This window comes from Colius striatus, chromosome 5, assembly GCF_028858725.1.
Source record: "Colius striatus isolate bColStr4 chromosome 5, bColStr4.1.hap1, whole genome shotgun sequence".
Taxonomy (NCBI): domain Eukaryota; kingdom Metazoa; phylum Chordata; class Aves; order Coliiformes; family Coliidae; genus Colius; species Colius striatus.
In genome coordinates this window covers 39,935,586-39,963,133 of record NC_084763.1, presented here as the reverse complement: position 1 = coordinate 39,963,133, position 27,548 = coordinate 39,935,586, and the positions used below count along the sequence as shown (strand labels likewise).

Sequence of the window (27,548 nt, the reverse complement as noted above, 5' to 3'; positions counted from 1 at the left end):
GATTGTCAAGGGAAGACACCACTTCTAAAACAAAAACTCATATTTTGACTCTGAATGCATGTTTGTTTCTATATGTATGAAAACCACTTACTGTTTCAAGGCAAAGACATCTCTGCTGTCCAAAACTCTCAGCCTTGAAAGCCTGTCTGGCAGTAGAGGTGGTATCGGTGTGGTTTTTGCTCTGCAGCTGCCTTCTCCCAAACTCCAGCAATCGGTGCAGCCACAGGTGAAGTGGCTTCTGAAACCTCATTTTCTGATCCTCTGTAATGCCAAAATCGTTTGCCCGCCAGGCGTGATCTAGCTCTTTTCACTTGGCTGAATTTTCATTCGCGTTTGAAGGCTTTTTGTAGGGAGGGAGCGGAAAGGAGCGGAAAACATCTATGCTGAACAGCGGAGTGGGGCCCTCCTGCGCTTGGCCTAAGGTCCTTGGCAGCAAGAGGGACGGCAGCCCCAAGGTTTTGCCCGGCGGGTGGGAGCCGGGACGGGGCGCCGGGCGGTCTCAGTTCCCAGCGCCGTCCCTCGGCTCACGGGGCCATTGCAGCAGCCGGGCAAAGGCTGGCCCGCGTGCGGAGGGAATGGCGGGGTGGGAAGCGGCTGCTTCTTGGGGCGAATAACCCTCCTTTGGCGCACGACCGAGAGAAGTCTTGAGGGAGGGAGGTGGAGATTCAGTCCGGGAGGAATCTCGCCGCCTTTGTGCGTTTTTTGGCAAGGTGAAGCCAGCCTTTTCGCCCACCTCTGTGCTCCAGCAACCCGAGAGATGCGGGCACAACCCCAGCTCCTCTTCTCTCCTCCTCCGCCCAAAAGGGGCCGGCAGGGCGGCCCAGGGAGAGCGGCAGCCGGGGGAAGAGGCCGGGCTGTGGCGCGTCCCGGAGACGCGGAGGGCTGCGAAGCTGCCGCAGAGGAAAGTTGTGTCGTGCGGCTTTTGCGGTTCCTGGCAATCCGGTCGGGGCCCTCGGCAGCGCCCGGCCACCTCCTCCCGCCCCGGCCGGACTCTGCCGGGATTCCCTCGGGCAGCGCTCGCCCGCAGAGCTCCCCGCGGGGCCCCGAGCCGGCTCGGCCGGGCCGTCCGCTGCCGCTGGTCTGCCGGGAGCCTGGCCCCAGCGCCTTCCCCTTTTTAAGATTTTGTGGCGTTTGGGTGTTTTTCGCGTTGCTTTTTCTTTTTTTTTCTTTTTTTTTTTTTTTCCTTTTTCTCTCTGTGTGTCTGTCGAGGAGAGTGCGGCGGCGCTGGGCGAGGGGAAGGAAAGTTTCTCACCCCGTCAGGATGCTCTCTGGATGTTTTTGAAAGGGCGGAAGACTGAGAGAGCGAGCAACGTTTGTAAGGGCATCTTAAGCTCTTGAGAAGGTCTCCCTGACACCTCGCTGCCGCAAGTAAAGGCCGGAGCTGGAGAAACTCCTCCCCTTCCCTCTGCTTCACCCATCACCCATCCTCCTCCCCCCATTTCCTAAGGCCATTTAAAAAAAAAAAGAAGACAAGAAAAAAGAAAATAAGGAGCCTGGAGTAACTGCGGCTGGTGGGACGGTGGGGAGAGGTAGAAGAGGAGCCTCCCTCTCCAGAACCATCACCCAGCACCACGCCTGGGTGAAGGGATGGGAAGCACTGCCATGGACAAGAAGAAAGATGCCTCCAGCAGCAGGAAGAGCTCCAGCCAGAAGAAGCTCATGTTGCGAGTGCACATCCCCGTAAGTGGCTCTTTGCGCTTCCTTCCCTTTGGCAGCTGGCGTGGCTTGGGCGCTGGGGCATGTTTTCTCTGACATGTAGGCAGGGAGAGAGGTGTTTCCTGCCGCTGAAATCTGGCGCTTGGGGGATGCTGGGCTGAGGCATGCAGCCTATGCAACAGGCAAAGTCCTCCACATCTGGAGCGGGTTGGAGTATGGGGGGGCTCCCCTGGTCTCTACCCCTCCATGTAGTGCTGGGAGCTCTGTCCAAGGCACGGAGGAGCAAAGAAAACTACGGCTGTTCCCCTGCCCTGGGCTGTGGGTTTGAAGGTTCAGTGTTTCTCGTCCCTAGTTCACATAAACTCACAGTACAGTTTAGCGAAAGATCTGTTCACCCCCAAATGCTGCTCTCGACATCCCCAGGTTTGGCTCTGGGAACTGTCCGTGCCTTGTGGCTGAACTGGAGTTTTATCTGACTCTTCCCTCTCTCAAGATTAATCCACAACTGAATTACCCAGGGCTGGGAGACCCAGAGCTCGCTCAGATTTGGCCACAAGCTGTCTGTTTATTGCCGAAAGAGCATAGGAAGGACAGTTGTATTGTCGTGGCGGAGCAGACTGGGGAGCCGTGCAGTCTGTTCACGGACTCTGTTTTGGTTTGTATAATCACAGTGCAGGAAACATGCAAGAAACTATAATACGTAGATACAGAATAACCTCAGACCAAAAGTTTCTCTCTGTTCTCGGTAAATAGTAAAAAGCTGGCTGTGTCTGTCTTTAGAGTTTTTTATATGCCTTTCAAAACTTCGATTATTGTTTTTCTTTGCTGTTCTTGTTATCTGTGTAGCTATTTAGTTTTGTATTCACAGTCACAATGTGTGTTTGGTTTCAGTGCTTCTAGCAAGAAATGGCAGAATGGAATGTATCTTTTTTTCTGTGCAATCTATTTGCTTATTTAGTTGGGTTTTTTAAAATCTCATTATACAAAAGTGGGAAACAGTCCTACATGTGCTCTGCCAGGCAACCAGGGAGCTAGAAGATATTTCTGGTTCTGAGTTTTTCCTTTGTTTTGGAGAAGAATAAGAAGTCGGATCAAATTTTCTAGGTGTCTTGAGTGTGTGGATTAACATGGAGGAGAAATACATGGCTATTCTGCTCTTCTGCAGACTTCATTTTTCTCTAGAGAGGAATGCAAGCCCAAGAGCATAAGCCAAACTTCTGAAGCTCTGAGTGCATATGTGACTGGAGTTTTTAGGCAATAATCTTCACTGTATTACCAGTAGTACTTCACAGTAGGCATGTAAAATAACAAGAAAATAAAATGTACCACACCAAAGCACCACTCATCCTGTGCACTTTATTCCTTTCCACCCTGCCTGCTGCATTATCTCTGCTATCTCTTTCTGTAGGCCCCTCACCTCTGACTTGGTCTAGCCAGGAACTTCTGAACAGCTGATTCTCCACCCCTGCTCCAAGCAACTGCATTTTCTGCCTGCTGAAGAGCCACATGTAGTTTGGGAGATGCTGCAGTTGCTGCAGGATTTTATGGGATCCACCTAGTGCTTTTAAAATACCTTCTGACCACCAGATAACTCTGACCACATCAGTACTTACAGCAATTTTCCTCATTTTACGATTGTGAAGCTGAAGTGGACAAAGTGCCTATGTATTATTGACAGAGGAAAGCTAATACTTTTTTCCTAGTTGTGTCCCTGAACCCATAGGCAAACTTTCTGGCTGAACATTGCCTTAGTTCTGTCTTGGATGGACCATCATTTTTCATGTTATTCTCTTGGCTTCTTTGCTATGCAGTTTGTCACCTAGCTAGTGGTAGTTACTCAGATATAAGACTGCAAGTGCCTGATATTGCACTGAAGTGAACGTGAGTTTTGTTGCTCACCCAGTTGGAAGCAATGTAAAATTTGGTAATGAGATGACAGCTTCCATCCTTCTCTCCATCCCCAAAATATGATCCTTCTATTCCATTCCTGAAATGAACTATTGGGTCTGGGATCTTTCAGGTTGTACTCACGTTTTCAGTGGTTTTCTGTTATCTCTCAGTGTTTAAATATGACTGTGCTGTAAGAAATAACGTTTTTCTCATTCTCTTCACTTGACAGTAGAATCTGCATTTGAAAAGATCCATTTAAACTGTGTTTTTTTTCTCTTTCATAATGTTTTCTTGGCTGTTGTTTTGAAGCATCATTTCTATTATTTCAGTGGTGCCTGTCAGTGTAGCTGTAGTTGTCAAGGCAGCTTTCACCAGACAGCAGTTTTTATTTTGTTCATCCTCTTCTTTGTGTTGCTATGAGGTCATGTTTAATACTGAGACATGTAATTCTTGCTCATTGAGATCTTCAAATTAGGAGCAAGTTAAGGACTAACAAGGTCTGAGTAGGAGGGGAGAGAAGAGTCAATTCTGAAAGCGAAAGCAGTGGGACGGAAAGGTACTATTGTGATGCAGGCTATCCTAAACCATATTTACTAGTCATGTAGAAATGGTGACTGAAAAAGTTATGATAAATGTTGTGGGAAAAAAAAAAAAGATGAGTAGTGCAAAATAAGCTACAATTAGGTTAGAGGATTATGGAATAATGGGCATGTCAGAGAGAAAGTTGTATGCTTTTCTTCCCTCTCCTACATATTTTCATTTTTTGGCCTTGCCTATGACAGTGGTAAAAAATAGATCAATTTAAGAAAGCTAGTTTTCTGTCTTGCAACACTCCAGGGCATTTCTCAGGTACGTCTTTCTTTAGTTAAGAACAAGACATGTTACAGAAACTTTGGAAACACTCTATTTTTACCTTCTTCTTGTGCTCAGTCTCTTTCAGCACAAATGAATGGTACCCAACCCTTGATGCTTGGAACAGTGGTAGACCACAAGGTTCCTGCATTTTAGGTTTCCTAGCTGCTCTCAACTTGCCATTTATTAACCAACAGTAAAGTAAGGGCCATTGTATTCTGTTAGCATGGCTGGGAAGTATTTGCTAAATTGTGGACTGATTGAACAACTTTGTGTTTTCTTTGTTAAGGCACAACTGACTAACAAACTAGTAATTTAAATGAACCATAATAGTTGCAGGAACCTTTGCAAAGTAGAGGTCATATCAGCCTCCCATCTTTCCCAGCAGCATGTTCTGAAGTCTTGAAATTATAGATGGGAATTTCTGGTCTGATGATCTTTGAAAGCTGCAACAGATTGGAACAGAAACCTTTGCACTCTAGATGCATCACATCTGTAATATGAAGACATTAGCATTATAAAATTCCATTTTGTGCCATTAGAAGTTAATGCTTGCACATTGCTTTGAGCATTTAAAAAACTCTATTCTAAGACAGGACACAGTTGTCTGCTGAGTAGGAGCTCAGAGCCGTGAGATCAGTATGTTCTTTTGTCATCTTGCAAAATCGATCTGCTCTAATGTTAACATTATAATTGTAGTCCTGTGTTGCAGCAAAAAAAAAAAAAAAAAAAGAGAGAGAGGTTCTACTCTTGCTTACTTTGAATTTTATCTGGGATAATTCAGTCAGTGCCAGCAAAGTTATGTTGTATTTATATTAGCAGACCTGAGGGGAGAACCTCTCTCAAGAGCTTCACCATGGCAAGTGCCAAGCACCTGCCACTCTCAGCATGTGGAAATTGCAAACCTTGGCACTTACTTGGATTTTTCCCAAATACATCACAAGGTGACTTTTTACTGAAAACAACAAAGATGTTTTCACAATAAGGGCAAAAATAACATCTGCCGATGAATACAAAAACATCTTTCAGTTCAGTGAAGTGGCCTCTGGTACTTCAGCCCTGACAACAGCTGAGGCACTAGAAAGAACCTCTTGGAGGTCATGATCCTTTATTTTCAATGTCACACAAACAAACATCTCTGTACGCTTTCTCCTATTTCCTTTTTTCAACCTCTATGATTTTGAACAGACTCCTCAATGTGCAAATTTATTGCTGTTTCCAGCCTGTTGTTACATCAGGATACCGGGCTGAAGCGTCAGATGGCTTAGATATTTCTAACCCGATTGATGACAATGATGGTCTGACAGCTACTGTTGGCTTGGGCTCTGCCCCTCCATCTTGCTTTCCACACTTGCAGAGTCATTAATGTCTGTATGCCTAATAAATCACTCTGAAATTCTTTTGTTCTGTCGCAGTTATTGCAGGATGCTTCTTGTCTCCCGTTAATTGCTGGGTGGACTGATGAGAACAGCACTTGAATCTAGGGATCAGTTTAGGAGGCTGCAGATGAAGAATAAGCTGGTCAATTCTTTCAATGGAGATGGGGCAAGCAGCTTCCAATGTGATCTCGGAATGAAAATAATTTTTGTTGTCTTGGGAAAAGGAGATGCAGAGAGAGTGAGACAGAGGAGGAATGTTTCCCTAAAATTAAATCTGCACTGTCCTCCCCTTTGCTGTCATAGGGAAGACTTGGAGTTGTCCTGAGCCTCTGTGTCCTTCAAGTTTAAATTTGGATTCCTCCCTAAAAGGCTGATATATTAAAGATCTGAAATGGCAAGAAGTATTTGCTCAGGAGCGTTGTGATTGTGCTTTGAATCAACCTGAAGGAAAAAAGGAAAAGATTCATGTTTGCAGCAATAATAGCACTGAAATTAGGGAAACTCTTAGTTTTTTGGATTTTAAAGCATAACACTATCTGATCATCGGTTTATTGAAAAGTATTGTTTCTTTAAAACATCAGCTTTTCTGGTAGGAAATTCTGTTTGTAAAATGGTTGTATCCAACCTCTTTTATTTATGCTTATGAGGACAGTGGGCTCAGAGTAAAGTGAATTTCTTTGGGGGAATATGCCATGAAGGTGGAAGGAACCTCACAGAAATAGAGATATTGAGACTTTTGGCCTCAGGGAAGGTTACTCACACTGTACTTCTATGGGGAATCACCAAAACAAAATTAAATGTCACTCTCCTAGAGGGCTCAGAAGTGAACTGAAAAGTAGTGTTCTCCACGTGGGAGGTTCCAGTGCCTGTTCATAGACTGGCAAGGTTCAGTTTATGCTCAATTTCACTTGGGCACCACATTGCATTCAAGGAAGCAGCTCAGATGTGACTGAAAGCAGGATTTGACCCTGACAATAGGATTGACCAATCATTTTGTTGATGATGTATGAATGATCGTGCAAGTAGGTTAGTGTGCCTGCATGCTGGCTTGGCAGGGCTAATCAGTGTAGAAAGGAACCCAAACTGTGTCAGCATGACTGTTGGTAGACTGCATTATGGACATTCATCTTGAGTGAAGTACCCATATAGTTCTTATCCTGTTGAAGAAGAGATGAATTTATATCTAAAGGCACCCATGTGCAGAGAATAATGAAAGAGCAGAGCTGGTTACAAGATAAATGAAGTACCAAGGAAGACATGAGTAGCAGACATGAGATGTCACAGAATACGTCTGTCTGGCATAGAAATAGCCCCTTTGTGGGCTATGTTACCCTAGACTGATCATCAGACTTGGACAATTAGACCACCTTCAGGGCCTGATCTCATTGCAGAGGACTGCTGTCTCAATTTTCTGCTATTGTTTGCTCTGTAGACACACTGGCGAAAGTGTTATGGCCTAACAAATAAGGAGAGTTATGTATGTCTTCAAAGACAAAAACAAAAAAGCAGCTTGAGTGTATATTGAATGGAGTATGTTGGGTTTTTATCTTCTGGAAAGGAGAACTTGTAGATACACTTGTATATACACCTATAAGATAGCATCAATAAATATAAGATAAGTTATTTGGTGATACAATTATGTGCTACTGTTGAGCTATTTCTAATACTAGCAGTGAGTTAAAGCAGCAATGTGTATGAAAATTTCTGCTGCAGAATGACTTCTGTGTTTGTTCTTTAGGTAGCTGTAGAAATGGGAATATAAGGCTTCAGTTTAGTATTCTATAATACTGTTTCTCAAATTGCTCGAATATAGCTACACCTGACATCTTTGAAGCATGAGAGCATTATTTACATGGTAGAGAACAAAAGCATGGTACTGTGGTTTTTGACATCGAGGGTTCATAGAGTAGTATATAGTGTCCTTTAAATGATCACACAATTTAGCATGACAATAAATTGCATTCTGCAAGCATGACTTAGTGGGATGCATGGCAAATGCATTGCAGTATGTGTTTCATGGTTGTCACATTATACACCGTGATTGTTCAGACCTTACAGTCCTTATTGCAAAAGGTGCCTGTGACCTTCTGCTCCAATAACAGACCTGATGTTTTAAGCTGAAGACTTCATCTACTTTTTGCAATCAGGGTGATAGAGCTATGCACCCCTTTTTAAGCTACTGGAGAACATGTTCATAGATCTGAAGCTTCATTAGGAGGAAGTGTGTGCATTATAAGCGTTATATGCCATGTTATGAAGCCTTTATTATCATTTACTCACAACATGCACTGTGCAATTTTCAGTCATCTTTTCATGTTGGTAATGCTGCTGGAACAAATAAAAGAAGAAGACGCTCTGCTTCTGCAAACCAAATACAGAAAAAACTGTCTGAGCGGTCATAGTGCTGGCTTACCACACTACAGAACACAGGCCTTTCATGCTCACTTGTAGACATACTAGTGGTCTTCAATGAATGACCGAGGTTCGGGTCTAGTCTGTGGAAGCTACATACATGTTGATTAATTCCTTTAGAAAAGTTTGGAAACATGTTTTCCATGTAATTAGAGAAATCAATACTTGGGGAGCTACGTTAGGGGTAAAATTTGAATACAAGCCTGAAGAAACATTGCAATGAAGATAAGCTCTCCATATAAAAGTATAGTTGTAAGAATGTGATGGACGAAACAGATGCTGTTAGCATTGCCTATCTAGTGGAATGTCACTATATGCCACTTGTTTTGAATAGACTTTACATGGAAATCAGGAAAGACACCTGGAATTGTGCACAGAATCCTAAAGTGTATCATGATGACTCTATTTTTGCTATCTAGCCATAGTCTTTGACAAGTTTCCACAGATTCAGGGTTTTTCTATGCCTTTAAATAATTGTGTGTTTCATAGGTTTGCTAAGCTTGTGTTGTCTTGCTTTTGGTCATGTTGCCTTTAATAGGTCTATCTGCTAACAAGTGTTTATACAGAATCATGGAATAGTTGAGGTTGGAAGAGACTTCTGGAGATTGTCTAGTCCAATCCTCCTGCTGAACCTGTGGTCAGACAGAGCAGGTCACTTAGGGCTGCATCCCATCAGACTTTTAATGTCTCTGAGGGCGGAGACTGCAGGACTTCATTGCTCTGAGGGGATACACTTGGGCAAGTGAAACCTGCTTGAAACGAAATCTTGTTCAGCCACTGCACGGGCACATTGAATTTAGTTCAACAGATGGTTGGATTTTGTCCCAAAAGCATAGTGTCCATCTAGGTGAAGTTGGATTTGGCTGTATAGTGTAGAGAGTTCTGGGAAAAGTATGTCACTTGGGAGTGAGGAGTGGCTGTGAGCAGTTGGTGCTTTGGGCAGCTGTGGCAGCAACCCAAGCAAAACGTATTTTTCAAAGACATGTGGCGACCCAGACAGAGGTCCCTCATAAACATGTAGCTGTCCAGGTCTCTGGCTACAGGGAGTGCTGGAGTCTGGCACTCTTAACAGATGATGTAAAAGACAACACCTATGTTAGATATGACCAGGTGAATGACCTACTTATCCTGGTGGTTAAACTGAAGGAGGAGGTGGAAAGACCCAGGAGCATCAGGGAGTGTGTGAGAGAGAGAGATTGGTGGACTGAGAATCTACGATCCCTGAAGTGTAAGCAACAAGTTGAGCCTTCAAAAGAAGTACAGGATCCTCTACCATCTTCTAGCCAGGTTAACAGAGGGGACCAAGGAGATGGAGAGGAATGGATACAGGTTCCTTCTTAGGGAAGCAGACAAATACCCTCCCAGCCTCCCATGCCTCCTTAGTTGCCATTGGGCAACAGCTGTGGGCCTTTGGATGTTGAGGGACAGACAATGCAATATGAAGATGTAGAGCCACTTGAGGAGTCACCCAGGGTGAGTCAGTCACTGTCATGCCTAAAGACTGCTTCAATTAAAAAGAAAAGGTGGGTTATAGCACTAGGTGATTCCCTTCTGAAGGGAACTGAGGGCCCCACATGTCAAATGGACCCATCCCTCAGAGAGGTCTACTGCCTGCCTGGGGGCTGGGTTAGAGATGTTGCCAGAAACCTCCCTGGTCTGGTGCAGCCAACTGACTACTACCCACTGTTGGTAATGCAGGTTAGTGCTGGCAAAGTCACAGATAGAAGTTCAAAAACCATTAAAAAGGACTTCAGGGCACTGGGGAGAATGCTAGAAGGATCAGGAGCACAAGTAATGTTCTTCATCCCTCTCATGGCAGGGGGAATACTGAACGAATAAGGAAAACTCACCTGATTAACAGGTGGCTCAGAGACTGGTGCCACCAACACAACTTTGAAGGTTGTGACCATAGTGGAATTTTTATGATGCCTGGCCTGGTGACAGATGGATTTCAGCTGTCTTAAAGGGGGAGAAGGGTCCTTGCAAATGAGTTAGTAGGGCTCATGGGAAGGGCTTTAAACCAATTTTGAAGGGGGAAGGGGATGAAATCAGGCCCACTGGAGTTGAGCCTAAGGGTGCCAAGCAAGTGCTGGGGGTTAATCCTACACAATCAGCTTCCTTCTGGAGATGCCTGTACACCAATGCACGCAGCATGGGGATTAAACAGGAAGAGCTGGAAGTCTGTCTATGGGCAAGGGATTATGATGTGGTGGCTATTGCAGAGGCATGGTGGGACAGCTCCCATGACTGGAATGTGGTCATGGATGGCTGTGTCCTTTTTAGGAAAGACAGGCCAACAAGGCAAGGTGGTGGAGTTGCTCTTTATGTGAAAGAGCAGCTGGAATGTACTGAATTCTGTTCAGGTGAGGATGAAGGCAAGTTGGGAGTTTGTGGGTCACAATTAAGGGGCAGGCTAGCATGTGTAATACTGTTGTGAGTGTCTATTACAGGCCACCTGATCAAGCTGGGGAAGTCATTGAGGCCTTCTACAGGCAGCTGAGAGCAGCCTCAATATCACAGGCCCTGGTTCTCATGGGGGATTTCAACTCCCCAGACATCTGCTGGAACACCTACACAGGTAGTCACTGACAGTCCAGGAGGTTCCTTCCATTGATGAGAACTTCTTGATGCAGATGGTGAATGTGCCAAGTAGGAGAGGAGCTCTACTGGATCTTGTACTCACAAATAAGCAGGATCTGGTTGAAGCAGTGAAGGCTGAGGGCAGCACTGGCTGTAGTGGCTACAAGATGGTGGAGTTCAGGATGTTGTGTGGTAGGAACAGAATACCAAGCAGGATCACAACCCTGGACTTTGGCAGGGCCGATTTTGGCCTTTTCATGCAATTGCTAGGGCACATGCCATGGGACAGGGTATTAGAGGATAAAAGGGCCCAAGTTAGTTGGTCTGTCTTCAGGGATCACTTTTTCCAAGGTCAGAGCATTCCAGCGAGGAGGAAATCAAGCAAGAGAGCGAGGAGACCCACATGGTTAAACAGGGAACTGTTGGACAAACTCAAGTGGAAGAAGAGAGTCTATAGATCATGGAAGGAAGGGATGGCCACTTGGGATAAATATAAGACTGTTGTCAGAAGATGTAGGGAGGCAACTAGAAAAGTGAAAGCCTTGTTGTGAGTTGTACTTTGCAAGGGGGGATTCAAGGACAACAGGTAGGGCTTCTTCAGATACGTTGCAGATAAAACTAACACTAGAGGCAATGTAGGCCTAGTGTTGAATGAGATGGGTGCCCTGGTGTCAGAGGATACAGAGAAGGCAGAGTTACTGAATGCTTTCTTTGCCTCTGACTATACTGCTGAAGCCTGTCCTCAGGAGCCCCAGACTCCAGAGGAAGTCAGATTAAACGAGGATTTTTGTTTGGTTGATAAGGTCTGGGTTAAGGATCTGCTGAGCAGTCTGGATGTACGTAAATCCATGAGTCCTGATGCGATGCACCCGCAGATACTGAGGGAGCTGGCAGAAGTCATTGCTGGACCACTGTCCATCATCTTCAGTAAGTTGTGGAGAACAGGAGAGGTGCCTGAGGACTGGAGGAGAGCCAATGTCACTCCAGCCTTCAAAAAGAGCAAGAAGGAGGAGCTGGGTAACTACAGGCTGTTCAGCCTCACCTCCATCCCTGGAAAGGTGATGGAACAACTTATCCTGGGTGCTGTCTCCAGGCATTTAAAGGACAAGAGGGTCATTGGGAGCAGTCAACATGGCTTTACCAAGGGGAAGTCATGTTTGAGCAACCTGACAGCCTTTTCTGAAGATGTAACTAGGTGGATAGATGGTGGTAGTGCAGTGGATGTGGTTTATCTTGATTTCAGTAAAGCATTTGACACCGTCTCCCACAGCATCCTCACAGCAAAACTGAGAAAGTGTGGGCTGTCTGATCTGGTAGTGAGGTGGACTGTGAACTGGTTGAAGGGAAGAAGGCAGAGAGTTGTGATCAATGGGGCAGAATCTAATTGGAGGCCTGTATCTAGTGGAGTCCCTCAGGGGTGGGTGCTGGGATCAGTACTGTTCAATATATTCAGTAATGACCCTGCTGACGGAACAGAGGCACTGTCAGCAAGTTTTCTGATGATCCTAAACTGGGGGCAGTGGCTAACACACCAGAAGGCTGTGCTGCCATTCAAAGAGACCTGGACAGGCTGGAGAGTTGGGCAGAGAGAAATCTAATGAAATTCAACAAGGGCAAGTGTAGAGTCTTGCATCTGGGAAAGAATAACCCCATGTACCAGTACAGATTGGGGAATGAACTGTTAGAGAGTAGTGTAGGGGAAAGGGACCTGGAGGTCTTGGTGGACAGCAGGATGAGCATGAGCCAGAAATGAGCCCTCATGGCCAAGAAGGCCAGTGGCATCCTGGGGTGTATTAGAAGGGCTGTGGGCAGTAGGTCAAGAGAGGTTCTCCTTCCCCTCTACTCTGCTCTGGTGAGACCACATCTGGAATATTGTGTCCAGTTCTGGGTCCCTCAGTTCAAGAACGACAGGGAGCTGCAGGAGTTCAGCACAGGGCCACCAAGATGATGGAGTGGAGCATCTCCCTTATGATGAAAGGCTGAGGAAGCTGAGGCTCTTCAGCTTGGAGGAGACTGAGGGGTGATCTCATTAATGTTTACAAATACGTAAAGGGCAGATGTCAGGAGGATGGAGCCAGGCTGTTCTCAGTGATGTCCAATGATAGGACAAGGGGCAATGGATACCAGCTGGAACATAAGAGGTTCCAAGGAAACATAAGGAAAACTTCTTCACTGCAAGGGTGAAGGAGCACTGGAACAGGCTGCCCAGATGGGAGTCTCCTTCTCTGGAGACATTTAAAACCCACCTGGATGAGTTTCTATGTGACCTACTCTAGGCGGTCCTACTCTGGTTGGGGGTGGACTGGATGATCTTTTGAGGTTCCTTCCAGCTCTTGAGATTCTGTGATTCTTTGAAAAGTATGCTCTGAGGTGGGAGTTGAAACTAGAGACACGATAGTCCAGCAAGGCTTGTGGAAGAAAGGAACAGTAAGGGATAGAAAAGAGTGCTTAGTCAGTGTTATCCAATTCTGTATGGAAGTTTAGCAGCATGCTAGAAGAGCATTGCATCTTCTGGAATGTGGTTTTCATCATAAGTTGTCATTCCTTTTGCATAAATTAATTAGAGAGGGATTCGCTGTTACTGTGTATTAGTCATGGCTTCTGTGTTGGCAGCATGATCTAAACCAAGAGGCATGAGGAAACACAGTTCAGAGATAAGATCACTAAGCAGTCACCTAGCTGTTTGATCTCTCTACTGTACTGCCTGACGTTGGGCAGAGGAGAGTCCTTGAGTTAAGCTTTGCCTTGATGAATGGCTGATGCTTGAGGTCCACAATGAATACACTTTTAAAGTATGAGTGTGCCACATTGAAACACCTTACAGGATGTTCTTTCCATGCATGACTGTATGCTCTTGATCTAGATGTCTGTGTCCATAAAGATATGTATGCAATTAATGACAAACTCTGAAGAACGTAAAGCTTTGATGTTGTAGCCTGCAGGCAGGTGAGGGCACACGACGTTGTCCCAGCAGTACTGGCATTCAAGTAGATGGTTGCAGTTTAAGCAACTTGTCTCATGTTGTACAGGAATGTGATGGTTGAAGTCATGAAACTCTGAGACCTAGTTCACTTATCTTAACCATAAGCTGAACCTTCTTCCTATGGTATTTGTCCCATAAGGACCCAAGCTGAGTCAGCAGCAAGAGTGTTTTTCCTTTTGCTTTTTGAAGATGTGTGAAGTGAAAGGATACCCATCTAATGTCTACAGACAGTTACGTTGTGTCCTAAAATAACACCGTTAGGACTCTTGTCAGTCTGGTCTGACACACCAAGGATTGAGGATATTAGAGAAATTAGAGGAGACTATATTAACATCCAGCACCAAAAGTGATACTTCAATGACTGTGCTTAATTATTACACCCTCCATGTGGTTCATGTGGTTGTTGAAAGGTGTGAAATGTTAGTATTTTTTTTTTTTATTCTGAATAGCTAGTGGCATATCAGTTGTAGCATTCATGAACAAAAGGCATCTGCAGCCATTTAGTGTGTAGTCATCTATAATCTCAAGCAGATGGGGTTTGGGACATCTGAAGCAGCACTTTGAGCCATGTTCAACCTACAGCACTCTCCAGAGTTTGCAGGCATCCAGGTAGTGCAGGAGAGAGAGTGCCAGCATGGTCTCAACACTTTTCTTCTTGGATACTCCTTCCAGTAATGCTGGATCAACTCTACTTTTTTATGGGGAAAGGGAGAGTTTCTGCTGCCTGAAAAGTTGAGCCAACGTTATTCATAAACATAAAAATTAAAGCCTGAAATGAATAAGAGGTGGAAGATGTTACTTAGCTGTTCTGTTTGCCCTTCTATTTAGCTAGCTGATGTAAAAGGAAAATACCAATTTAATAGACTTCTTTTAGTTGTGTGACAATTAATTATACATTTTCCTTATTTTTTATGGCTTTGAGAATGACTGTATGTGCTCTAAGCTATGCAGAGGCAGGAAGATTCATGTCAGGATTTTTCTTTATAAAGTAATACCAGTAATTCAAAAACTGCAGTTATTTCAGTTATTTTTTTCTGCATTGTGTACTTAGAGTTCTGGCTCTTTTCACTGTGGCAGACCTGTGGAGGCATCATCAGCTGGCATGCAAAAGTTGCTGTTAAACGAACTCGTCTGAATACTGAAGTCAGTAAAAGAGGAAACGTGCCTTACTGAACCATATACAGTTTCCATTACTCAGCAAGACAAAAATGTTTTTCACCCAGTATTCATCAGTTGTCCTGGTGGATATCAACCAATAGTTACCAAGGCAAACCAAGCTGCGGTTCACCAGTTGGCTTTATTAACAGGTTATGTGCATCCTCCTATCCTACCCAACACTGAATAAAACATATTTGCCTTACAATGCCTTCTTAGTTAGCCAACATGTCTTATTTTCATGGTGTACGTTGTCAGATAAAACAAACAAGTGGTAACTTGGTAAGCCTTGGTAACTCATTCACTTTTGATGTCCATCTGTCTATAATTTGAGATCCAAAAATCTGAGAACAGATGACTCAAGTTTACTTTAAGTGCCATTCACAAGATTAATTCTTAAGAGGGAATAATTTTAAAAAAAGGTGCTAAGAGAAGCCTAGTAGTTCAGAGAGACGGGAATTTCACAAGAATTTAGGCACATCGGGTCCCTTTGCGGTATTAGAAGATCCTACTAGTCCTTTTGCATCAAAGTGTCCTTAAGCACATTTGAAAATGGAGCTTTTAAGCTTTCAAGGTGCCGTTCTTCCCCCTCTTCTATTTATACCTGCATTACAAACCAGAAGCCAATTTTCCTACTTTTCCACTCCCAATAGCATTCCCTTGCACCTGACAGCTAAAATGGAAAAAAAAAACACCACAAAATCCAAGTCAGAAGCTTGTTTTTTATGGCACAGAGGTTGAAAGTAACACTAGGAAGTAATTTGGTAAGAGATAAATAGCAGCTGTTCTCTTGATGATAAAGACTGAAACTAATACTGATACTTAGTACAGCGCAATCCATTGCGACACACTATAAAGTCTATATAGGACCTTATGTTTGACTGACAGTGACAAAGTACTACATATGATAAAGGCTTCAGAAAGAAATTCCCTTTCTGTTCCCTTCAACTTTTTCAATGCAACTTGAGAAAAAGCTGCAATCATTGAAAATGTGAGGGGATTTTCTTATTTATACATTTTTTACCTATGTACACTTTTCAAGTTTTTTGAACTCACTTTATGGGTAGTTATTTCAAACTTACTTTCAAATATAAATGTTTTTAACGGCAAAATATATTTCATTGCCATAATCTGGATGTACTTTTTGTCAGCATGTTTATAAAGTGAAGTTATTTGGGTTTAAAGGTATTTGGAGTTCTGCAAGTCAGTGTAAATACTGCTTTGTGGGCTGCCGCTTGTTGAGATCACTGGAGTGAGTTGGGAGGACACAGGGGAGCTGCTCAGATTGTGAGAAGCTGATGAGGTAACCACCTTAGTGTTTGCAATTTCTCTATACATATCAGTTGTAAACCAAGCTTTTAGCCTTGATTTGGATTGAAGTAACTGAAGAAGAGGCACACCACATGTGCAAAGGCTGGTAATATCAATGGCAGTGATCAGTTGGATGAGAGTTGGAATGCACAGGCATCTGGGGACATATGTCAGGGGATCATGTTCTCTTGGAGGAATGGTAAAATCTTAATTTCTCTAAATGTGAGGAATAAATTTACAGGAAATGTAAAGTGTGCGTTCTAAGGCAACATCCATTTTCAAAAAAGATATTTCTGAGAGTTTATTTCCAGAGAGCAAAGGGTACCTTTGGTTATGTTTTATGGTTTTGAGTATTTTGTGCACTTGACTAAGTTAATTCCAAGAACATGTAAGGACATAAGTGCAGAGCCTGTATGTGTGAAGGGAAGTTGCAGCTGTTTACTTTAAAATTAATACATTCAATGTGTATGTACAAACTGGCAAATTGCCCATGCTGCAGAGAAATGCACTGTGATGGAAAATGTAATAGATATTTGATTCTTTCACAGAAAAAGCCACATTATAAATATGTTTCTGCCTGACATTAAAGCATCTGGATTTAGTTTCTAGCTGTAATAAGATTATTTTCAAATTCATATCCTGTGTTTTAATGTCACAAAACAAATAGAACAACAAGGTGACTTTTGATCTTGACCTTTAGGCTGGTTTTATTTCTAGTATGGTTAGGGGTTCTTTGGTTTACAAGACTGAGTAAAGTCCCTTCACCTGGAATATTGTGTTAAGAGATTAACGTGCATTGAGTCCCAGATAGTTGTAACCATGACTTTCTTTTTCCTCGTCTCTGTCTGCTTCCCTACGTAAGACCATTACTGTAGAAGGCCTCCGAGTCATGTCATGTCAAATAATGTATGGTCTTCAGAGCTCACTAGGGGAGAGAGAAATCTGGGAACAATGTGAACAGGCACAGCCAGGCACTTCCACTAATTGCTGATGTGGATGATGGAACACAAAAGCAGAAGGAGGGAGGGGGGAATGGAAATGTGTCTTGGTGTGGAAACGACTGTGTAAAAACAAATATGCCTGGACTTGCTCATTGGGAGCGTGCATGTTGCACAGGCAAACTCCCACAACAGGAATCCTCTGCTTTAGTCTGCCACTGACAGATAATTATAGAAAGTTTTTCTTAATTTATTTACTTCTAAAGGCTTTCCTGGCTGTTTGGGGATGTGGACTTCTTCAACCACAAATTGTAACAGGTAGTGGCAATTTGCTGCTGAGCTACCTTGAAATTATCTGTTCTTTTTTTGGTTCTAGTTATTTGGTATTTAATAAATATTTGGAATAGGAAATTTAAAGGGTAATGGGATGAAGCTGGAACACAAAAAGTTCCATTTAAACATAAGAGAAAATTATTTTACTGTGAGGGTGAGGGAGCGCTGGCGCAGGCTGCCCAGAGAGGTTTTGGAGTCTCCTTCCTTGGAGGTCCTCAAGACCCACCTGGCTATGTTCCTACGAGATCTGATTTAGGTGGACTTGCTTGTGCAGGGGGGTTGGACTAGATGATCTCTAAAGGTCCCTTCCAACCCCTACTATTCTATATTTCTATTTCTATTATTAATGTAACAGGCTAGTAGCCTTTCCGAATATATTTTGCTGAAGTGGAGTTAAATACCTGCATGTCTGTCTTCCATATTGTTTCATGTAAGTCAAAGCAGGCTGAAGTGCTTTGAAGATCAATTATTATTTCCTTTTAAGGACTGTTGTGCTTAAATATTTACACTGTCTTTTGCTTAGCCTTTGAACAAAAATCAGGTGAAGACAATAATGAAGGGATGACCATTTGGTAGGATGAGCCTGAAAATGGAACATTTGTCCTGTAGGATGGGAGCTACATGGAATTACGAGCAATGGAAAATGAAATTGGTAAAGTTAGTGAGATTCATAAGACAAATGAGTAGATTTGCACTTTATTAGACTGAAACTTTAACTACACACAGAAGCTACCCATCGATGCTGGGATTTGTCATACCCTGGAGATGAAAAGACTCTACATCAAAGAAACAGAAAACACAAGTTATACACAGGTCACTTCCATGTTTATCTGTGACTGTAAGATTATCATACTTATACAGAAAAGTAGATTTTTCTACAGTGAAATGCAACAGCTGCCATTAGTAATCAACACAATGCAACACAATTGGTAAAAATCCAAATGCTTACTTTATCCATTTATTAAATAAATCACAAATGTCTAACTGAACTGAGAACTGTTGTGGAGGTATGAGGAAAAAGAATAGCCAGCAGAAACATTAATTTGTTGATTATATAATGGACCTATCATTACTAACTTCATTATGCCAATGCATTTACTTTTTCTCCAAGACAGATACTTGTTCATACCAGGGCTGATAGATCTTCAAATGGAGTCTTATTATGCCAGAGCAGGTCTTAAATGGAAAATTATAAAAGAGTTAAGAAAGGTGGAAAACTATTTACTGCTAGAAATATGATTTCTGATAGCATTGCAGAAAAGTGAGAATGCAGAAAGATAGGATGGTTTATCCAAGGAGTTAGATATATCCCTTTTTAGTTAAAATTATTTAAATGCAGTGGAGTGAAATTTATCATGAGGTCGGCCTTGAAGACTGATTGTGGCTCAGGTCATAAATAAAGTTCATCATATGAAATTCCTCACAACAGTCCATTGTGATGCTTCTATTTTGACAGGAAGATTTGGCCTTCCAGCAATTACCACTGAAGGTATTGATCATTGTCGTGTGGAAATCTAGCTTCCTGGCACTGGACTGGGAACTTCATTTAACAGCAATCTCTTTAAAACATCTTTGCTGACTAAGACTGATTTTGAGCTTGTTGCTGAAAGACCTTAGTTTCTCGGTCTGCTGCCCAGTCTTCTAGTTTCCACATCAGATTTCTCTTTATTATATATTCCTGTTTTCATAATCCTGCGATTTCCAAAAGCCACTGTAACCTCCACACAAATAGTGTTCCCTTAGCAGTATCCTCCTAGCCAAAAGTACTGAGACCTCTAGGTACGGTTTCTAAACCCCACCGCAATCACAAAATACAAAGACCACAAAAATCACAGTATTCCATGTGGAGTCTTTATGGAAAGGATTTCGAGTTCCGTTTACATCCCTAAGATGTGGGCAAACTCTACAGATGAGTATCAGGTTTTTCAGAAATGTTGATGACTTTGGCTGGGATACATAATGATAATGGATGAGATATATAATGATAATGGGAGTCACAAGGCTCCTGCTTCTTCATGAAAGGTACTTGCAATTAGCATTTTAGAGGATTTAATGAGTTTTTTTTTGGCTTAAGTTCAGCACAGAGGAAGGAGGGGCTGAACCTGCTGGAAGAAGATTTCTGGCTCTATGAGCTGCTCGCCACTAGATATGCTGGGTGTGATTATGATGTTTTTTGCCTTAGTGGTGTTATTTTCCCTGTCCTCTCTGAAACCACTGTCATTACTGGAGTTGGAGCTGGAGGCAGTATTTTTGCATGAGATGACAATGTTAAGATTTTGTTATGACTCTCTACACATTAGAGGGATGGGAGAAGGAACCACCTAAAGCTTGTGAGTGTGTAAAGTATAAATGAGCAAAGTATGGTGTACTGGTAAATACCTCATCAAAGGATACCAAAATATCAGTACTTTTTTTTTTTTTTTTTTTCCCCAATTTTGCCATAGTTCAATTAGATGCACATCAACATTTCTTCTGGGTGTTCTGCTGAGAACTTTCTCTTCTTGCAGACAACTTCTACAGCACTGCTTACCACAAATCTTACCAAATTTAACAGGACTGTCTGATGTAAGAAATCTGCAATGGAGATGTGAAGAATGAAACCAGAGTAGAGTGGTAATGTACAGCTAATGCTATGATTCACCCTCAGTGCTATTTTGATTGTGTTACGACTGTAATTCTGTAGCTGTGGTTTCTTCCAGTGGTCTAAATGAGGAGGCAGGTAAGAGGTTGAACTCACTGTGAGCCAGAGAACCTAAAATATCTCTGTGAGTATTGGCAAGATGCCTAGACCAGAATAAATACGTTCAGCCTTTCTCTTTCACATTCCCTGGTAGAAACGAAATACAAAAAGGCCAAACAGAATTCTGACAGACTGTATTTTGTTTAAATAGAGGCCTGGTAACTATATGAGATCAAGAGACAGTTATAAGGCTAAGTTCTGTATTTTATATGGATTTATAACAGTCATTTAAATAAAGTATGCCTTTGTGCATAGGTAGAGAATTTGTAAATTCAAACTGGTTTATGTAGGTATGTTTGCATAATAGATGAGGGGTTTTCATGTGTAGTACATATACATGGCTAGAATTTCTATTGTTGGAATCATTGTGGTGATTTAGTTAATGTGTTTTTTTTTTCCTGAACATTGTGTCAGAATTTACCATGATGTATTTAATAAAAAAAACCTTTATTTTATTTGTCCCAATTGGCACATAAGGCCAGTTTTGAGGAAAGCTTGACTTTTCTAAGAAGCCTCCAGAAGTTACAAGAAAGGTTCATTTCCATCTATTAATTAGTTAAAAATAGACTTGAAGAAGTTAATTCTTTTCCTTTCTAGGATATTGTTATCCAGACTTTTCAGCAGTGGTGTCCATGAGTCTGTGTGTCATTTTGCAGAACTGCTCAGAAAAGGATATGTGATACCAATGGAGGAACAGGACTTAACTCCGATGGCTGGAGCTTAGTTCTTGTTCTGGCATGTTGATTGAACTGCGTATAACTTTGGGAAAGAAATTTAGCTATGTGTTCTGTCAGTAGCCTTAATATTTTCTTGCTCTTGACTTTTTATTGGTGGGAAATGACATGTAAAGCAACTGCAACTAGTGCAACATATTTGTATGTTTTATATACAGAGAGAGTACAAATGTTCATCTTGGTTAAGTCTTTTCCAAGTGTATGTGTTCATTAAGCTGAACATAGAAATTTGGTCAACCATAAACTCAGCTATTGCTGGTAGTTCATTAACAGATCAATCTAAAAATTTTTTCAGAGCTTTACTTTCTAAGTCAGGTCACGAATGTCTCATTTCCTCACTAGTCTGAAAATACACAGTCAAATTGGTGGTTAAAGCCAAGTGTGGCCAGACTGTGAGCAACGGTGTAACCTCCTAACCACAAGCTTGCTTTATCTTGGATCCAGCTGTGCTACTCCTTCCATGCGTCAGGGCTGTAGAGGAAAAGGATATCCTTGAAATATGAAACATGGTAGTCTTGACCCTAACACCATGGTAGCTTTGTTCTTGATCTTGAAGGGAGCATATAGCCCAAACAAACACTTGCTCCACTGACCTTCTGGCAGTTAGTTTCTTGGCTGGGTACAAAATATGTGGAGTAAACTCTGGAATTTATACAAACCTTCTCATATGAAAAGCTCTGAATTGCTTTAGAAGTTACGTTTTGCCATAAGTGACTGAAGTATAGCTAGATCTGGGACAGAGATCACTGAGTGTTTCACTGGTGTTTATCAGTACTAGGAAAATTTGTGCAAGAATTCAGGAAAATTACTTCATCTGCGATATCTGATAGGGAGGACTTTGCCACTAAATGCAATGTGTGGAATCGAGTTTGGGGTCTAAACTCATTCTAAAGGAAAGCATTGTAAGATCTTGAATGGACAAAAGTGGCTTAATTCTCTGTCTCTAGAAAGAAATACAGTTTTATTCATTCCATGTAAAATCAAGTGCCTCTGTGGCACTTTGACTGACTGCATTGCCCCTGGTTTGTAGCAGTTCCTGGTGAGCCAAGTTATATCAGTGTGCTAATTACTCTGAATCTGAAATGTAAAATATCACCAATGGTCAGACTGTTGATTTTCAGGTACATGCAAGATCCTATTATTCCCCAGTTGTGTCTTGATATCTATGTGCGGTTCAGTTTATCCTCTGTAGCTGATAGTTTTTTTCAGACAAGTGTTCCTTGTAATATCTACCTTCTGCACTTAAGTTTTCACTTAAACCTTAAACACAGGGAGATGTGCTTTATATGAACTTACTGAAGTGGACTGTTGGAGGATATCCAGGTGTTTATTGGGGTATTTAATACAAGTATTTGTTTTAAGGCTCTCCTCAAAAGAAAGCCTGCTGAAAGAGCCAACATAACGTAATAACCCTAATGCACTGCCCTCCACCATCTCCTTCCTTCTGCAAATTTCAAAACATTTAGGAGAATTGTCTGCGTTAATAATACTCATGTTGCCCTTGAAGCATCGTTATTTCTGATGCAAAGCTCAGAAAGCAAAAATATATCAAGTAACTTGTCCAAGTCTATAGCAAGCTGGACAGTAGAGCTCAGTGGCTTCCTAGTGTTATATATAAGATAAAAACCCATCTGCATAAAGCAAGACCACTCTAGGTAGTTCAGCACTGGAAGATATCTTGACTCAGTCTGCTCCTGAACCTGCACTGACTCTATATGAAGCTTTTCATATCGACTGTAACACAACTTCCTTTGGCCTCCAGAGTTTACCTGTCATGAGGTCTGTTGCCATACTCCTGTGTCATTTTTGGTTGGGAATGAAGTCAATTTGACCCAGCTGAGGCAAAACGAAATAGCGCCATGGGCCTGTGGCTCCCTATAAAACATCCTTTCTCTGCCACTCATTGTTGTTAAGGCTGATGGAAATAAGCCAGTGTTAAATAAGGGGTGGGAAAGTATAGCCTTGCCTTAAACTCAGCACAGCTGCTCTTTTGTTACTCGAGATGTACGCAAGGGCAAGCAATGTTTTGGCATGCTCTTGGCTCCATAAAAGTACTGCTGAGGGAGCAACGGAAGTTACTCCCACTATTTTAAAAGACAGGTCACCAGACTCTCAAAGTTACAGCAGCTGATGACTCTGGAGAGCTGGCTGTTCCCTAAGCCCTGGGGAGAGCTGAGGAAGAGCATATGCTGCAAAGGACACCCTCACCGTGGGAACTGAGGCTTGAACCTGGAAAGACGGTGAAGAATCAGTTCAGCATTCTCCCAATGAGGGTCTAGTTTTACTAGATGTTGTAAAAGTAGTATTCCAGGTGGCTGAGATGGGTGAAAGTAAGGACTATGGTGGTGGCTAGTCAAAAGCTTGAAATACCAGTGCTGTATATTTCTATGTTTCTCTTCCTATCCATTTTCAGGAAGTTGGGGGGGGGGGGGGGGGGGGGGGCGGTTCTGTCCTATTTTACTTGTAATTTCACTTTTAAAGCTTTCTCTTCCTCTTTCTGAGCTTCTTTTTAAAATCAACTTTAAATGAGTTTCTTTCAGACTCACAGAAATAGTGGTTGCTTGCTTAGTTTTCCAGGCTATTCAGTAGGTTAGGGGGATAACTGCTGCTTGTTGGTTAGTTTACGTAGGTGGGATCATCTTGATTCCCCTTTGGAGTCATTATACAGCTCTTCTTCAAATATTAGAGCATTTGAGACTCTTGTAGGGCCAGATGATATGTTTTCATTAGTAGTATCCCACATTTGTCATGCGTATGTGGGTGTGCCAGCATACACCCATGTTTCCATGTGTATTTTTGCATGTAATACTTAGGGCACATTTGCTGAGGTTTTTGAGAAGGACCCAAAGCATGGCATTAGGGAGCAATTTAATGACAAGTTTAGAATGTTTTTAATGCAGATTTAGCAAAAGAATTTGGTTGGCATACTCTGAGCACCAAAAGGGTCCCTCTGTGACATGTAGCCACACATTGTGTACCATTCTCTTTCCACATTTGGGAAACAGTTTCAAATTAATGTTTCTGAATATCTTACATTTTAATGTTGACTCTCACATTATTCATTATAATGTCTCCTTTTCAGATATCCTTAGCCCTTCCTGATCTTCCAATCTTCTGAGCTGTTTCTGTTCTGCAGATCTGTCAGCTATTGGGTCTCCACAATAGGAACAGAACTAATTGAACCTAGGAAAAAAAAATGTAGAAATTATTATTATTCCTTTCCCTTCTTGCTCTACAAAAGACATAAAGCAAGAAGGAGGTGTTCTTAACCTCCCAATTGTTTCCATTTTGGGCTCCTGTATGAAAATCCTGTAGGCAGCCACATCATCCCTTCCCTCTAATAGACTTTGTCTATTAGATGGTTCTTGTTCTTCTTGAGATTTCCTCCGGAATGTCACTCTTTTCCCTTCCTAATTTCTAACCTAAATTTATTCACAATTAGGTTCCATTTTCTAGTTGGACCCACGAAGTGTCCTTTATCTCTTCTCCCTTGTTGGTGCTTATCCACCTTATTTAGCTTTGGAGAAGGATCACATACACTCTCAGCTGTCAACTGTGAAACTAAGCGAGCCAGGCTCTTTCAGTCACGTCCCACAAGAGAGATTCTGTGTTCCTCTCATTGTCAAAATAGACTTTTGGTGCACCTGTTTCCAGCTGAATTAACCTTTCCTGAGCAGATGACCAGAACTGTACATATTACTCCAGATGAGTTTTCACAGTGCTAATTATATATATATATATATATATATGATATTAAAGCTTCTTATGTTCTCTAGAGGTTTCCTGATGCATGCTCTAATCACTTGTGCCTTGTCTGTAGCAGTGTTACAATGATGACTCCTAGTTAACCTTTTGAGTCACAGGTACTTTTCAGTTTGCCTCTCTCCAGCTGTGGAATGCTCCAAGTTTTAGATAATGTTATACCTTGTAAGTGCCTAATTTAGGGATTAAACTAATTAAGTTAACCTGATTTCAGTTCTCCCCACTCATTGATGTTATCTAGTCCTTCCTGTGAGATATCCTCATGCCACTTTTAGGGAGTGAGCCCAATACCTTAGTATCATCACCAAGGTGTCTAGCTTAGCTTAAACATATTGAGATTGTTTAGCTAGGTTTCGTTAAGTTGTTTAATGCAAACATTACTGCCTCTCTTTGAACTAGGGACTTGAAATTCCTTGTTGTCCCCCATGCAGTCTGCGATGCCAGAGAGTACAAGAAGCTCCTCCTTATTCCCAGCACTGATAGCCTCCACTTCAGTGGCCCAATGTAGCAAAGAGAAACAACAGGAGGATATACAGGAGGTTACAGATGGTTTCTCGTGTAAAGACTAAATCTTGGAAGGCTTTACTAAGAAAAGCAAATCTCTCACACAGCTGTCTGACTTATCACTGGGCCAGAGTTGGGCAGTCTTACAGATGTGGCACAAGACAAAACTCTTACCCCTTGAGATCCTAATATATTTCACTGTCACAGTGACAGCAATAGATGAATAGATTTTGATCCAGTGTTATACTTTTTTTTAATTTGAAAAATAGTTTTTCAACTTTGCCTTTTTTATCCTGCTTATAGTTAAAATTTAGCTTGAAAAAAAAAAAAGTATATCCAAGGGGAAGGTCTGACAAAGTTTGTTGAATTACAGCCCACTAAAACAGGGGTTATGTTTGTTAAATGTTTGTGTAGCATTTGCCATGGGTTGTGTAGCCTATAGACAAATTGTTGCAGAACTATGAGTGAAAATAGATCAGTTTCAGGCAGAAAGACAAAACTAATTATCTGATCAGATTGTTAAGACAGCATTAAATGTCTTTAATTAGAGCTGCTTCTGTTATCTTTGCAGCAGCAGTAGCTGTCTAGAGCTTTAAGTTTATAGCAGAGAGAGGGATTACAAGAAGTGGATGGAATAGATATTCAGTGGTTTTGCTGAAACAACATGCCCTGTAGAGCTAAGCTGCTTCTGCTTTGATCTCCCTCTGTGTAGGGTAACCTGCTTTTCACACTTATATTGATGGATGTATTCTTCTTGAAAGAAGATAAACTTATTTGAAGTAGAAGTTGCTCAGATGCTGCTTCAGAGTCTTCTCCAGCTGGCTTGAGAGGCTGATAATGCTTAGAATATTTTTAAAGCTTTGTTTCCTTTTTTGTTCTGCTACATTTCATACATTTTTTGTATTCCTTTCTTCTCTGTCTTAGCAGAAATATTTTTTTAATGTTTTCTGTGATGTCTTTGAAGTGTGAGCTGTCTTTTTTCAGTGGTAATATTCCAGGGAAATAAAAGGTTAATACAAGGTCTGGACACGTAATGATTTGTTTCCTACAGTGCTACCAGCTGAATTGACTTTCAGCATTGTGTGCTGAAAACTGATGACTTAAAAATTGACTAAAGCTGATGGTAGGGCTGAAGCAGCTGTGGTATAGCAGGAGGGCAGAAACTTGCAGAAACAACTGATTTTGTTAAAGCTGAAAAAATAATGTCATTTTCCCCGTTCTTGTGTAAGTAAGTTCTCTAAAGTTTTTCTTGTGGCATTAGATACCTGAGAAGCAGCAAGACTTTAAGAACAAAGCTGTTTGCATGTATGTGAAGTAATGTAGTGAAATGTTTTCAGTAATTTATTTGGTAATGCTTATGCTTTAGTAAGGATTTTTTAAAAATCCTTATTCTTTTATGGATTTAGTGTGTCTGGAAAAGTTGCTGGATTAGCAGCCCCATAGATGTCCATCCATCCAGAGAGAAGATACTGCCTAGCCCCTGGTCTGGTATTGCCTTTGGCTCACCTGCCAATATCACCTACCTTAATAAGGTGTTGGTGTCCATTTCAGTGTCTGTTCACCCTACTAGCATCCTGTGGAGGTCCAAGAAGTTATGCTTTTCTGTAAGTGGTGATGCTTTTATGTTGCAGACTGTGGACCATTTGAAATTCAACCAAGTAGAAATTAATTTCATGGCAGCAGAGCAGATTTATGAGGGCCCTCTCTGGGGGGGATATATGGCACTTGCTGTGCCAAGGGAACTGTGTCTCTGTCGCTGGTGATTCTGGAGAGAATGCAGCTGCTGCTCGCTTAACTGTTATTCCTACCAGGTGCTCTTTCTGCTCTGATGTTGTTAGGACCAATGAAGTTTTACCAGAGAAGAGTTTCTTCTGGGAAAGTATGGGTTTTTTTCTACTATTACCTACTCTTTTCATCTATACTAGCAGTGTTACTGGTGCTTCCCCTGAGGCTGCAGCACGTACCCTGACATGCATCAGTGTGTTGCCATAAATGCTGAGTGCTTTGTTGTTTCCTTAATCCGTGCTGACTCCATTGGTTTTGGGTATTATTGGAAAAGTGCTCGCCTCAGTTGCAATTGCACATGGTCCACTAGACTTCATGTTCTTGCCTGCATCATCATGTGAAGCAGTGTTAGAACTGACTAGATCTTCCCTCCAAAGAGAGGAGAAAACAAAGGGGAAGGAAAAGCAAGTGTCTCTTCTTATCAGCAAAAAAGAGGATTTGTTTTAACAGACTTAATACTGAATGACATAAAGAGATAAAAAAGCTGCTAAGTCTTTGGGGAGGGTTGCAGGGACAAAGTATGCTCTCCAAGGA

General features: G+C 42.0%; 1 protein-coding gene across 1 annotated transcript in view; it reads left to right on the top strand.

The window, feature by feature from the left end:
* Positions 1-1,069: 1,069 nt before the first annotated feature.
* Positions 1,070-27,548, top strand: part of PRKAG2 (protein kinase AMP-activated non-catalytic subunit gamma 2) — a 234,775-nt gene continuing 208,296 nt past the window's right edge. The window contains exon 1 of the mRNA XM_061997049.1: positions 1,070-1,680. Coding sequence (XP_061853033.1) covers positions 1,588-1,680 — 93 coding nt within the window. The 5' untranslated portion in view covers positions 1,070-1,587. The remainder of the gene's footprint in view (positions 1,681-27,548) is intronic.